The sequence below is a fragment of the Triplophysa dalaica genome, chromosome 12 (genome assembly GCF_015846415.1).
Source record: "Triplophysa dalaica isolate WHDGS20190420 chromosome 12, ASM1584641v1, whole genome shotgun sequence".
Lineage (NCBI taxonomy): Eukaryota > Metazoa > Chordata > Actinopteri > Cypriniformes > Nemacheilidae > Triplophysa > Triplophysa dalaica.
Genome location: NC_079553.1, coordinates 18,194,609 through 18,210,573, shown reverse-complemented (window position 1 = coordinate 18,210,573; position 15,965 = coordinate 18,194,609). Strand labels below are relative to the sequence as shown.

At 38.4% G+C, this 15,965-nt stretch overlaps 1 protein-coding gene across 8 annotated transcripts in view; it reads left to right on the top strand.

The window, feature by feature from the left end:
• Positions 1 to 15,965, top strand: part of cspg5a (chondroitin sulfate proteoglycan 5a) — a 37,482-nt gene that overhangs the window by 9,834 nt on the left and 11,683 nt on the right. For all 8 annotated transcript variants that reach the window (XM_056763012.1, XM_056763011.1, XM_056763009.1 and 5 more), the window contains exon 2: positions 6,706 to 7,600. In XM_056763012.1, coding sequence (XP_056618990.1) covers positions 6,873 to 7,600 — 728 coding nt within the window. In that variant the 5' untranslated portion in view covers positions 6,706 to 6,872. The remainder of the gene's footprint in view (positions 1 to 6,705; positions 7,601 to 15,965) is intronic.

The following is a 15,965-nucleotide window of genomic DNA, read 5'->3' as shown; positions in this document are numbered from 1 at the left end:
CGTGACAGTTATTGTTTTTCATGTTTGTTTATTACATTATTTGACTCTACAATGACTACAACTAAGCAGTAAGCATCATCAGCTGTACACCTTTGTTAAAGCTTGTGTGATGGCGACCACTATGGAGTCAGTCAGGTAAAAATGATGTCACCCTCGACCATGACCTATTATTGTCGTTCTGTTTCCCTCCCATCAACGACAAGGCGTACATTTGAAAAATTCTAGCCAAATCTGTATATTCTTCATTTTACTAAATTGGCTGCTGTGGAGTGGTGATGCATGAAGGAAAAAGATACCCTAACATCTGGCCATTTTGGACAGCTTTTTCCAATCCAGTAATTCATCATGGTGCGGTGTCCTCCGCGGTAAATTTCATTTGTCCCAGTAACTAATTTGATAATGTATTCCTTTCAGTGCTTTAATCACTTTTTGCTGAATAGCCTTTTTATTGTCTCAAGAGTCTAGTGGACACACGGCTGGCGTCGTCTGTGCTGGACAGGTTTGGCTGCCGATCTAGACAAAAAGGTGTCGCCCGCCATGTCTTGCTGATCGGACCATTATGTTTGACTTAATGTAACCTTTTTGTATTTTATGTTCAGTGTTTTACACTGCACCTAACTGCTCTGATATCAACAAACAGAAAGCTCTTTGGATTTTAATATCCTGTTTGATATATTTACCCAAACATGATTAATAGCAATTTGATATGCATGTGACACCTGTTGTTACTGGACATCAAGCTAAAGCAGAATGCACTTTGATGGATTCTGGATCCCTTGAGAGGATGTAAGCATGATGCTTTATCTGATTAATCGAGATCAAATGATGTTTGGGGCAAGTCATTATTCATAATCACAATGATAACTTTCACAAATGCAGTTCTGAATCATTTACGGTCGAAAAATGAAAGATGCCTGCAATTTGGCCTTTACGCCTAGCAGTCACTGCTTCTGCGGCCAACGTTCTTTGTTCTAGGCGTATGATGTCATTTGCACGGTTCCGAAAATGACATGTTGCAGTTTAGTCCTGTTGGATCATCAACAGTAAATTTCTTGAAAACTAAAATCATGGTTGTTGTACGAATGCATTTGTTCATTATACATTCGATTCATCAGAGCGGGAACAAGACATTTTTAATGTGGTGGATTAATTTACTAGAAGCAATATCTCGATTCCTTGATTTGCATTATTCCTTGATTATCATTCCAAGCAAGGCAAATATGAAGGTATATATTTGATGTTCATGTGGGTTGCTGCCATTTTGTGTTTCATCAGACACATAACGGATCCCCCCACATCTAATGTATCCTAATGTTTTTCTTCATATAGGTAGTGATAAGAATGAAATATAATCTATTTCAGATCTTTTCTGCTGATTATTTAGCTCATCGATGTAATAAAAATAACAAAAAGGATGAACATGAAACATCAGTGGCTGTGAAGCTGTAATGAAACAGAGCTGTGTCTACATTCAACAACCATTTTTCAATCGTAGGCTCGGGTGGGATTTCTTTTTTAGGGTTTTCTTGCTGACTGAACATATGAATTTGCACCGATGGTTTCCTGCATACTGCATTCGAGCTCTGCCGATACATTCGCTCTGCACTGTGAGGGCAAGCTGGTTCCCATGGCAACACATCCCTCCTCCATCCCACCACCTGTTGAGTACAGAAATGAAAAGATTTCTGCAACTGAAGGTGGAGAGACATTTAGTGGCAGCTGTTTGATTATGTCTCAAGGTCAAAAGATCGGATTGTTAATGGCTGATGTAAAAATTGAGTGTAGCGATGGGTTGCTAGGGTGGAATAAAAAATTTCACTCCATTCTTGCGCATGGAAAATCTAGCCGAGGGATTTCGATGTAATCAGGAAGAGAATGAAGAAGATAGATCTTTCAGTTTCTCTCTTTACACCTAACAAAAGAAACGGGTTGTTATTGTGTTGACAGCAATGATCTATGTTTTCTACTCCACTCCCTTCATATTTATATTTCACACCAGCTTTTATTTATTTTTAGTTTTATGACACAAGGCCAGAGGACTGGTTACAAGCTGATATTGACAGAGAATTTGTCCAGCTTTTGATCCCCGATGACGGAGTTTGACAATCCGACACAATTCCATACTGAATTAAATATGATGATGGTTTACATAATTTGTTTCTTTTATTTAAGTAAAGACAATATGTGACCCTGGACCACAAAACCAGTCATAAGTAGCACGGGTCAAAATTATATATTTGTTTATGGCAAACATCATTAGGATATTAAGTAAAAATCATTTTCCATGGAGATTGTTTGTAAATATCCTACCATAAATACATGAAAACTTAATTTTTTTGAGTGGATGCAGCAAAATCTTGAAAAAAATGTCCAGAAACACGCCTAAAATCTTCGCTCGCAGCTGCCCGCTCTTTCGGAATGACCCACTCAAGTTTGGTATCTATGTAAAGTTTAGAATTCTGCTCTCAGGTTCATCTACTCTTCACAATGTTGTTTATATCAAACCTGTTTCTTCTTAGCAACGGCCTGCTACAGCGCCTCTGATGGACAACTCAAAAGGCGATTTTCTCAATATTTTTTTTTCACTCCCAGCTTCCAGATGTTTAAATAGATGAATCTCAAACCAAATGTTGTCTTAATTGTTTTGAATGTCAAATTTTGTCGTAATAATCCATACTTCAATGGAAATCTTATTTATTCAGCTTTCAGATGATGTATTAATCTCAATTACCCTTATGACTGGTTTTGTGGTCCACCAAAATTCGATGATCCTTGAGAGACTTATAATTGGTGTGTTTCTGTGAAAGTTTGTGTTTTATAATGCATAATTTTCTTGAGAATGTTAAGGGTTGTTTTTTATATGGTGTCACATAGCGTTGTTGGTCTTGACCGCTTAACCTTCTTAGAATATATAATATGAAAGACAGTGACATAAAACCAGTCATTCAAGGCTATTCTATTAGTGGTTCCTAGAGTTATAACTCCCACAGTTCTTGCTAGGGCAGACGGTGATCAGAAAAGTGTCAGAGTTACAGACAAGCTGTCACCGCTCGTTGACATCATGCTTTGATGTTTGAAAGATTCACAAAGACTTCTCCCTGATTCATGCACCTGAGACCTGTGGCCATCTTTCCTCATTCTTCGCAATAGAAGCCCTAAATTTTGGATCATGCTCCTAAATTACCGCCTCCCCCTTCAGTGCTGTATTGGGGTGCCTGAGAGAAAACGGGTAACCAAGTATTGCGTAACAAGGTTTGACCATCTGAAAGAAAAGTGGAAACACAAGAACCCTTTTGTGTCCGTCTGTTCTCTGCCCGGGGCCCCCGATTTTGCACTTCTGTAACGCGTCCTGTCTGGGAGACGCATTAAATAGTATGGCAGGAGATCTTGGATAATGCCGTGGCTGTAAAGATCTGACCCCGATCCGGCTATTTAACCCATGCTCAGTTTATATTACAGAATAAATAGTCATGACTCTGGTTTGTAGAATCTTAGTTGAAAGGAGATCTGTCTCTAAATGAAAGTGTACAGTTTCAGAAATCCTAGTTCTGAATAGGTTACAGGCGAGTATCTTTAGCGCTAATGGTTGAAAATCGATGTGCATTGACTGTTATTTCTTATGAATTCAGGCCTCCACACCACAGTTTGTTTTCCCATCGGTGTTTAGATTAACGCTTGCACTCCGCATGAGTCACTCTAAAACATCATTATACAATTTACCAGATCCACTAAACAGCAAACATCGTTACACTGGTTAAACGACAGCTTTATTACTACAAATTTGTTGTTTTCCTAATGGTGTAAAACACTTTCTTTTAATGCATGTAGATGCATCATGCTGTAATTGTGCATCAGATTTTTATGTACTGTAGTCTTAGAACATTTGAATGATGTTGTCTACCTCCTGTACGAGTCTGTATTAGTCATCGTAATTTTTGGCCCATAACATTTGGTTGGAAATAAATAAAAAAATCAGCAATGGTATGCTTGAAATAATAATTTATAATTTGTCCTAAAAATATGGAAGGTGAGTTCCCTTTGATTTTAAGCCAAGATTTTAACCCATGCTCATATTAAGCCTGTAAAGAAACCTGCAATTTTCCCACACAGATGGCAATGGGGAGTCCGATGTCATCTTTAAACCCTTCAATGGTGCAATCTGTGACTTATTTTTGCGAAAAATCTATAAAAATCCACAAGAGTGGGTATGTGAACCTATCAATTCTTACAGTACCTCGATTCACAATCTTAAAATTATAATGATGATTTATATATTGAGCTGTCAGGTCGGATTTTGCGGGGAAATTACGGTTTGATATTATAGGACATATAAATGCAATTTAAGTTTCTAATAGAAATGGCAAAATAGAAACAAAATGTTTTTAAATCTATTTATGTAAGTAAGTACTTTTTTCATATTGTTTTTGTCCTTCTTAAAGGTCCAATGTGTAATTTTTTGGAAGATCTATTTACAGAAATGCCATATAATATACATACCTGAGACTATGTCTTCAGAGGTGTATCAAACCTTATATAAGAAGAGTTGTGTTTTCATTACCATAGAATGAGCTATTTCAATCTACATTCGCCATGTTGTTTCTTCAGTAGCCCTAAACGGACAAACATTTAGAGCATTTCGTAAATACGTTATCTGCTTCAGCAAAGAATGCAAAATGTGACGACATCTTAGTCAGCCGCCGCAGTACTTTGAAAGGGGTGGAGTGAGCCGTTGGTTGTAATTTGCAACCTCACCGCTAGATGTCGCTTAATTTCATACACTGGAGCTTTGATCTTGTATCTTCATATTTCGTGATTCATTTATTTTGCCATAAACCATTATTACTAGTCACCCTGTGTTCGTCTTTGGGTTGTGCAAATATCTAACCAAACCAATAATAAGCATTTAAGTGCATGTCAATTTTGACAACCTAACCTTATGTTACAGATTGCAGCTTTAAAATCAACACAGCATTCTTTGTTTGTGCAATTTTTGTGAAAACATATCAGACACTTATTTGTGTCAACAGAGATTACTTTGACATTTATGTGTTCTGCTACAATTGTTTTGACATCTCTTTGTCTGTTCAAAGGATCCTTTGTGGTTTTCTGTGTGTTTTTATACCCAGGTGATGAACATCATTCTTTACCTGATTTATTTGTTCTGAAGAATGGGATATTTTTTATCCCAAAGGATTTTCAGGAGTTTGTGTAGTTTTTACAGTGTCTTGCTGATGATGATGTTGTTGGTGGTGTGTTTATGCTTTTGAGAAGTGATCTGTTTGAAAGTCATATTCATCTCTCAAGAATGCAGAATTCGGTTCTCAGTTTGCTTGTGTTATCACAATGCTCTGTCAGATTTATCTTTCTTAGATTTGTCTCAGAAATATCGCACTGGTGATTCACATTCAATAATAAAACCCAGACCAAGCACATCTGGCCATTTTTGGGAACCTTTCTGTGGTGGCGGCCCTCCAAAGATGCCAAAAGAGACGCCAGAAAACTTCAGTCTCCACTGTCACACGTAACGTCTCGGACACAGTTTTTATAAGTGTTTACAAAAGCAACACAGCCGTGTTCATTGGAAAAAATGTTCTGACAATACCCAACGTTTGGCTGTCAGATAATGATACAGGATAATAAGCACAGGACAGGCGTCTTTAGTGCTTTAAGCAGAGACTGTCATGTAAGTTTGCTTACAATTTGGCTCTGGTTAACAGGCAGCCAGAAGCTCAGATGTTGCGTTTTTTTAAACCCTGATGGTGGCGGCCGGGCTCCATTTTCTTCATCGTGAAATGTGCCACCGCCATTTCAGAAATACACTTGATTTCCTGTGTAGCAGAAGCGGCAACATATTTTCAAGCTTTTGCTTTTCGAGTGTCTCTCTTTATGTCCAGATGTTGTAGAAATATTTAAACAATGGTGAAATGTTTTAGTCTGTTCTGGATTATTTAATAGAATCCTAAAATTGATAGTCAGGAGAATAAATTGCATTGGGTTTTATTGAGTTATGAGGGAATTTCATCGGGGGACAGTTCAACCAAAAATACAATTCTGTCACTTATTCACCCTCGTGTTATTTCAAACCTGTATGTGAGAAGATCTTTTGAGAAGTGGTTCATTGGTTTTGTGTGCATAACAAGTCAGTGTGGGTCAATGTTGTTTGGTTACCAACATTCTTCAAAAATTTTCCTTTGTGTTCTGCAGAAGAAGAAAGTCATACAGTTTTGGAATGATATGAGGGTGATTAAATTATGAAAGAATTTTTATTTTTGGATGAACTATCCCTTTAAGGCCTGTTCACACCATGGACTATAATGATCATATTCATGTCATTTTTATTCTAAGTGTGCATTCTGCACTTTCACAATTTAAATCCCTGAGCCCTTTAAATTTGAATGAATTTTGATTGGCTGTCAATATTTTATTGTTCATATTATATCTTTTATGCCAATCGCTGGTCGATTGAAAACTATTGTGCTTCTAGTCTCGGCCACTAATCCCTAATCCTGCTTTTGTGAGAACCATATACATTAGTAAAATAACTGCTTAATCTCAAGGTTTGATAAAGAGGCTTTTCAAAAACATTGGAGGACATCTAACTGAGAAGTAAAAACTGATGCTTAGATTCAGAACCAGTGCTTTGTTTTTGCTTGGTTTGATGTATAAATTTTGTTAAATTCTGACCGTAATCTTCTTTTCCAATAGGTAACACTGTGGTGGGTAACGAAACCGAGGCGGATATTTCTTTTAATGTGACCTCCTCGCCCACCGAAGGTGCAGAAGAGAAGATTGAGGAGGTGTCACGGTCCACCATCGCCACGGTCCTGACTCTTCTCACCGAACAAAAGCACAGGGAAGAAGAAGCCAGCGGCATGCTGGAGGAGGTCTTTTCACCAACTCCTAATAGCACTAAGGTCGCCACGACCACCTTGGCACCCCCGGAGATCAGCCCTGACTCTGCTGAGACCGACCACTTGTTACCCACATCATTTATAGAGGAAGATGAACCAGAAGAGGAGGACGACTACGAGAGGCCGCATGTGTCTACACAACCACCCTTCCAGGGCATGGAAGACGAGGAGACGACTGTGTTTGACCTCGATAATAACACGTTACCTCCTACGGTCCCCTCCACCACCTCCCCCCCTTCTCCCGCCGACGTCACCGTAGATTTCTTCGACTCTGACCCCCGGCGTAAGAACCTTGACCCGCCATCCCTGTCACCCCATGAGCTTCAGGGCCGCGACCCCACCTCCTGGGCCATGCCGGGCAATTACGACTACATGACGCCATACGACGACAGTGTGTCTCCCACTACAGATGATTACACCAGCACTACCGAAACCTACGATGATGATATTTCTACCACCCCTCCACCCAAGCCCCTCCCACCACAGTTTGCCAACCCTGATAACACGCTGATCAAGGTAGCCACTGTGGAGGAGAGTCCTCGCATTCCACCAAGTGAATCCAGCAATGGATGTCAGCAGGGTTTTATTCTTATCAACGGCACCTGCAGGTCTCCATGCGACCTGAAGCCCAACTACTGCTTCAATGGGGGCCAGTGTCACAGCCTGGATGGAACTCAGGTGTTCTGCAGGTAAACGTTCAGAAGAATCTGTATATTTTTGATAGCACTTAAAGGGATAGTTCACCCAAAAATAAAAATAGAGAAAAAAAAATTCCACGTTCATGTTGTTGAAACCTGTATAAAAAAATATTTTGGGAAATGTTGTTCTTTACCAACATTCTTCAAAATATCTTCTTTTGTGTTCTGCAGAAGAAAGAAGTCATAAAGGTTTAGAGTGACCTGAGGCTGGGTAAATGATCAAATACATTTATTTATTTAGGTAAACTGTCCCTTTAAAATGCTAAAATTCCCCTTGTGTGAAGATGAACGTACCCAAGCATAGTGTTTTTATTCTTGTTTCCAAGTACAAATCAAAACAAATTAAAACAAGACGTATTTGCTTGTGATAAAATATAAGACAATAATTTAGCATAATTTAGTGAGGTCTATGCTTAAATCAAGATAAAAAAGCTACTTGCAAAGAGTGTTTATAAATTCTTTCTTTCTGCGTTAATCTCACTGAAGTAAAACACGTAAATGTGTTGTTTTAGCAATGTTTCGATACTTTTAGTGAAAAATAAGGTATTTTTTTTTCCATGTAGAAACTCATCATTCAAATCATTTACTCACCCTCATGTCATTCGAAACCTCTATGACTTGCTTTCTTCTGTAGAACGCAAAAGACGAAAATTGTGTAAAAGCAGTGGTAACCAAACCAACTAGAACCCCATTGAGTTACATTGTATGTACACAAACTCACATAGACATTTGTTCCACAGAAGAAAGTCATATAGTGGTTTTGAACAACTTGAGATGATAAATGATGACAGAATTTTATTTTTGGGTGAACTATCCCTTTAAGGCTTTTAAACTTTATGGACTAGTCAGAAATCACCGAAATGACTAGAAATGCTCCGATCCTCACAACTACCCAGAACACCCTAGCAAAACAACACACCAGCTAGCATCACTAGCAAAACTAGCACACAAACAACACGAGTGCTCCAAAGCACAAAGCAGCTCATGTTTTTCTCAATCCTTTATGAGCAAAGTTTATTAGGAAACTTCCCGCTCGCTGCCAGATTATTTTCAACTGTTCTTGCCCAAACATGTGACCCACATGTGCACTGGTTTCAAGTTTACGTATTTGGACCTTCATTTGTTTTCACATGTCTTGTGTTATGACTACAATGCTCGCTCATACAAGAAACATGTTAAGAAGTTTAATTTAGAAGAATGAAAATAACATCGTCCCTAAAACCCTAAGAAAATCCACCAAGTCTACCACCAGATGTATTTACCATTGCAGGAACTGCTTTACAATAAATCCAGTTTTAAAGAGGTCAAAGTGAGGATTACGTTTAAAGCTAAAATAGGTATGAGGAAATATGATTTGTGATTTATACAGGCAGATTAGGTGGACACAGGGAGGGAGCGGGTGATCTGAGACAAGAGCAAACTGCTCCCTGAAAATAAGTTTTTCCACTTTTTTGGGGGGAGGAACATAACAAATATGGAGATTTTTGGCAGGGTACACCTGCCTTATCTAATACTGCGATTCAATTCTCAAGGTGTAATTTTAGCTGCTCTTAGTAGTGCATAAACGTGAAAATCTCAGTATTCAATGTTCATGACATCCAGAGGTATTTCAAAGTGTGATTATGACCTCTTGGCTTCCTCCGGGCCACCCTTGGACTATTAACAACTTATTTACGACAATAAATTTCCCTGCAATAGCTCTGGCAGTGACCCCAACCTTCACGCCAGCCCAGAGGTCTGCAGTAAATTCTTAAATTTGCTCGTTCATTCTGATGTATTACATTACCAGAGATAAGGTTTATCGCTCTGAAATGGCTCTTTGATCGAATAAGAGCTTTAAGTGTAAATGTGGTCTCGGACATTTATTCAGAAAATTCCTTAGCGAAAATAAAAAACACATTAGGGTTTTTGATAGACAGTAGAGTATATGTGTATACATTGATTTTAGAAAAGAAACAGTGGGTCTGACAGTTTATATGATAATTTTTGTAGGAGGCATATTTGAGATAAGAGAGCAAATTGATAGTGAAAAGAAATGAGCAGTGATTATTGAGAATTTCCTCTCAATCTAATCCATATGAGATTTAGAACATCTCACTTGCTTTTTCCCTACATGTTTTCTCTCTTCCTGTTGTGTTGGATTTAAAAAAAAACTTATTTTCCATATTATCAAAATGACTTTATTTCCTTAGGTCAGTTTGCTCATCAAGAAAATGCTTCTTGATTCAAGAATGTTTAGACACTTTTACTGGAAAACATGAAAAAAGACTAAGTAAGAAAGTCATTTTTGGCAGTGTAATACCATGTGTAAATCTCTGAACGTGTTAAAAAAGTTCAAAATCAAAGTGTATTTCGATGTTTCTATGTTTGCAGTGCAAAGAGATGCCCCACCAGTGACCCCTCAAAGTCAAAGTGGGTCAGTAGAAGTCTGGGCAGCTGTGTCCCATGTGGCCTTTGTTTATATGAGGCTCGTCTGAACACTGATTTATTCAACACTGTGATCTTATTAGAGGATGAATTTTAATGGCTCAGACATCTTTTCATAGCTTTGTCCCCAGCCCCCCATGCGGGTGCACTTATAGTGATCTGTCTGTGTGTTGACATAAGACAGCCACACTTTCATGTCATAAACATGTTTTTACCAGGGATTCAAAAGTGTTTTTAAAGCATTTATATTATTACTCAGCAGTTGCTCTTATAGCTTCGTCGACCAACTAGAGTTCTGTTTGAGACTGTTCCGCGTTGTATCAGAATTTATGTCTGATATAAGAAATAATAGGGAATTTATTATGATGCTCGAATAATATTTTATTACATTTCTGACTGGTATTTTGCAATTCTCAGCACAGTCTAAATATATTTGACATTTCTTTTTACATTTTTGACCCTTATTTCTAGGGTCTTATATGAACAATATGATTTGTGGAGATAATGAGAGTTTTGTCATCTCCATTTGGACTCATTGTTATAATTTCAACAGAAGGCATTATCTCGGTTCAAATTTTTTTACTATAGTCTTTCCTCTTTTTCTTGGTGTTAGTCATTTACAGGAGGACATCAAAAACAAATGCACAGTTTGGAGAAATCTAGCGTTTGAAGGAAAATGCAAGTGTGACTCAGAGCTCTCGGTTTGCCAGCATGGAAATAGATTGAGGCATTTCAGACTTGGTTTACAAAAAGTGTGTTTTTTGTTTGCGTTTTGAGATAATTTAATGTTCAGGCAAAATTGATTTTCTGGATGTCTCAGTCTGTTTATGGCATGACACTTAACTGGTGTTTAGAGCTGGAAATTTTGTTGCAATCGAGTACAAGAATGAGATCTTGTTCCGACCTCCCATACAAGTCCATCTGACACACAGGGTGTGTGGAGCTGCTTCACACTCCTCCTTGACTGTGAACCTGAGAGTAAACTGAACGTAGAGTTTAATCTCGTTGTACAAAGTTAGATTCATCCTGGAAGACCCACTGAAAATCCAACTTCTTTTCCATATAAATGAATCTTTAACCCAGCGATGGGATGTGTTGCTGTTGAAAGACATGTATTACTTGGGTAAAGGAGAGTTCCAGACACCATACAAATTTAGCTCATTTTTTATTATTTGGGCTGTAATATCAATTTCTAAAAATATGTTCTACCCATCACTTCCAATTTTTTGTATAAAAATATAAGATTAACATTTATGGTTCTAAAGGAATAATAGTTCACTTTAAAATTAGCACACTTCCGTAATACGCAATCATGAAAAAAAAGATTGTGACTGACAGATTTCAAATGATTTAAGCATCCCTGATATGCACACGGACCAACCATTTTAAACAATAATCTTGCACAAAGACATATAACGTGTCTCTCTGTCTTCTTTCTCCACACTCCTAAACACTGGGTTGGTACTTCTGCTTACCTTTCCAACGTGATTATGTAGTAGGTAAGTCATGGAGGCATCCAAGGCAGTGAAAGCCATATATTTATGTTTAAAAAGAATATAATTTTTTGGCAAAATTACTTATCGTTTCGCTAGACCCTTATTCATCGGCTGGTGTCATGTAGAGCCTTTTGAATCTGCGACGAAACTGAAATTAGCGCCTTAACCAACAGCCCCCCGTTTAAGTGAAAGTGACCTATTTGTCAGGTACCCGAAATGTGTCCTCTGCTTTTAACCCATCCAAGTGAGTAGTGAACACACGCACAGCAAGTGGTGAACACATGTACACCCGGAGTAGTGCAGCACCCGGGGAGCAAGTAGGGGTAAGGTGCCTTTCTCAAGGGCACCTCAATCTTTACCCGCCCTGAGGATCGAACCGGCAACCTTCTGGTAACAAGTCTGACTCTCTGACCATTAGGCCACGAATGCCCACAAAGGGCATTAAGGGCATTTTACGGAGAAGAACCCTGGGAAGCTTTCCTCAAAAGCCTTAATTTGTTTTCGACTGAAGAAGTAAAAACACAGAATTTTTTTAATTTTAAAGTAAACTATTCCTGTAAGACATTGAGAAAAGTGGCATTTTTGGAACACAGAAGATATTTTGAGAAATGTCTCAGAGGTTTTGCATCCATACAGTGGAAGTCAATGGGGGTAATGTTGTTTGGTTACCAACTTTCCTCAAAATATCTTCTTTTGTGTTCTGCAGGAGAAAGAAAGTCATACAGTTTTGTAATAACATGAGGGTAAGTAAATCATATAACAAACCCCAAGCATTCATTTGAGACACTTGTTCTGAAGCTTGTACAAGCCGGTTTGGCTTTGAAAGATCAGTACATGATTGTTTTTTTGCAGATGGACTAAGAGCATTGTTGTGACAAGCACAGCGGGACCTGATTAATGACTGGTCCTAAGCCAGTCTCGATCCTTCTCAGGACCCCGGCTTATTACCATTGGGGGTCTTCAAGTGAGTGGGCTCTCCATCTGGGGATCACCAGGGCCATTGCATCTTTGCGAAATAAATACAAATCTTTGGCATCACGGAATAAAGTGCCATTGCTCAGGGAGTTAGACTTTCAGGAATTTGGAGTGACGTTGTGTCAGCAGTGGTTAATCTCATTCTTAAAGGTTAATGTGCTCAGGATTTGACTGCGCTTAGTTTGCTGCTGTACTGATGCTTATTCAAGGGACGCTTGAGTTTCATTAATTTTTCGGAACTGGATCTGAATTTACTGCATGTTAGAACGTTCATGTTGCCAAACGTTTTGCGCCATATAGTTGCATGACTTAAATGAGCAAAACATAGATGCAAAATGTCACGTGCAACATTTAAATCTGTGCAGTGGAAAATAGACAGAACTGTGTTTAAATAGTTAACATGACAGGAGGGAAAGACTGAAAGACGGACAGCAGAGCAGAGACTATAAGGAGATAAAATAGAGGCAGAAAAAGCTGAGATTTGGTCCTAAGAGATGATGGAAGTGTCATCACTGCATCTGTTTCAACTACTGCCTGCTACTGCTCAGCTGGGGTTGTTTGGCATCCATCCATCTCAACACTCAATCCTCTAACACACACACACATAAACACGGTCTTAGCAGGACCATCTGTCCACACGGCAGTTTCATAAACTGCACATATTTCCACACAGAGGTTAACAGCACCAATTCAACTCTCTGCCAATGTAGACACTCAGATCTACCCAGTCAACATATTTCCCCTTTGAAACTGACATAACTTTAGTTCACCTAAAAATTACAATTCTTTCATCACTCACCCACCCTCATGTTAGTCCAAATCTGTATGAAAAATATCTTCTTTTGTGTTCCAAGAGTCATACACAGAATTTGGCCAGATTTTTTTTATGGGATGAACTTTCTACACTTCTAATACCAAAGCAAACTCTCTTAGCTTGTCAGTTGCTGCTTTGAGTGGTGCTTTTGTATATTTTATTATTTTCATAAGCTTCTTTTTTTGTGTTCCATTTAAAGGAACAGTTGACCCCACAATGAAAATCCTGTCATCGTTTACTCACCCTCAAATGTTTCCAAATTTGTATCAATTTATTTGTTCTGATGAACACAGAGAAAGATATTTGGAAAAATGCCTGTAACCATACCGTTCGTGGCCTCCATTGACTACCATATATTTGCAATAATCACTTTATAATTTTCTTTATGTTGAACACAAAATAAGATATTTGAAGAATGTAGGAAAGCAAACAGTTCTGGGGCACTATTGACTAACATCGTCATTTTTCCTACTATGGCAGTCGATAGTGGTGACCAAGAACTGTTTGTGACCAAGAACTGTCCTTCTCTGTGTTTTTCGGAACAAAGAAATTCATACAGATTTGGAAAAACATGAGGGTGGGTAAATGATGAACCTTTACTGTTGGATGAACTGTCCCTTTAAGGACCATATCATAATGAGAATATTATGTAAATAACCGTTTCAACTAGTGATTTTGACTAAGTGTTTCTTTAAATCAGGGTAACGGGTTCATTTCTGTATAGTCTCTGTTCAGGGAGACTGTTAGGGATAAATATGACAGACTGTATTACAGATTCAACTTCAGATGTGTTCAAAAGGTTTTACAAGCCAGACGCGAATACTAGCTATGAACACGAGTGGGTGGAGGAAAGACAGATAAACAGATACAAAAATAAAGATGGAAAGACTGCTATTGAAAAGCCCCTGAAAGGAGGGCCGGGTTGGAGAAGAGACAGAAGAATGGGTGTAGAATATAATTTAGATCGCAGGCAAACACGCAGAGGAAACAAACACAGTTAAAGAAGCGTTGAGAACTGAAAGGGTGAATGAAAAACAGCTGAAGGAAAAGACGGGATGCTTTATACGGCACGATGTAGAGAGGCATTTAAATGCGTGATTTCATCAACACGCCCGTCACTTCTCCCTTCTGGGATTGAATGCCCTTGGTGGCAGCATGCCAACCCCTCTCGTTCCCTCTCGTTTCGCTCCTGGTTGGCGCAGACACAAAGGGGCATACAGGATGCTGTGGTGAAAAGGAGTGAAACCTCAGACCCCCCTCCCGTGACCACCAAGGCTGTGAATGAAGATGACTTCCTTTCTCTCTACACATTTACATTTTAATGTGTGCATGTGCAGTTGAGAGAGAGGACGAGGTGGCCATGGTTGCAAACTTTGCTGATCAATTGGGTTGGATTTGCTTGCAAATGTTTCGGTTTTTGAAAGGTCTTTGACTTGCCACTTGTCATGTTTTCTACAATTTTCAGAATTGCAGACAGTTTGCTTGTGTTATATATATATATATGTGTTTTCATTCCATCGGCTTCCTTCCTTCCTATTTGTCTGCACGATTGAAAATTCTTGGGTATGTGCAAAATGCAACTTTTGCCTCTATATCGGTCATTTCTGTTAAAAACATAAAATTGCATGTTGCTTCACATATTTATCTTTAAAGAGTTTGAGGTCAAATGGCATAAAATGGAAATTTTTGGCTAAATAAATAAATATAACATTTTCCTGTAGCTCAGTGGTAAGAGCATAGCGTCAACAATGCAAGGTCGTGGGTTCGATCCCAGGGGATTGCACATGTATAAATGTATAGGACTTTGCAATGTAAGTCGCTTTGGATAAAAGCGTCTGCCAAATGCGTAAATGTAAATAACATTTTTTTTAGCATACTGTTGTGAATCAGGCAAAGGTGAGAAGACAGTTTTAATTTTTTATGTATTTGCCTAATAATTGAATTTCTGTTTAATTTTAACGAAACGTAACGAAGCTTTGCAGCTTTTGCGAGATTTGATAAAGTATAATGTAATTTAATTACAAATATATTATTAAGTTGTGTTTATGTAAACGTTGACAAAATTCGCATTTAGAAAATATAAGCATTTAAAACATACAGTTCTCGCTTGCGCCAATACGGATAAGCGATTTTTATGACATCATACTGCATTGAAGCCTCTCATCAGATTCCAGGAAACTAAACACTATTGGCTTTTTTTTGAAAGAGGAGCCAATAATTATGACCCGCCCTAACTCTGTGTTTCCTTGGAAACTATGTCAATAATTTGAAACAAAGTTTCACTTTTCAAGGCACTTAAGTGGCTCCTTAAAAATCTGGTTTCATCTTCACCCGGTCGGATAGGTTTTTGAGAGGAGTTTGCATACTATTCATTCCTTTCTTCGTGCATTTGTCCAAAATCATATTTAACACAGCTGTATATTAAACATCAGGTATCGTCTGATTGGCTGTGATTGTGTCGCTGGAATCATATGTAATCTTACTGTTTGTTCTGTGTGCAAAATGGGGGAGGAAGTGTTTAGAGTACTGATGGATAAAATACTGATGCCCATGTGCTTGTTTTCCTGACAAATCCCAGATCCAAACCCAAGCGCCCTGCACCCTTTTTTGGTTGCGGCGTTTTAAAAACATGCTCACACATTCA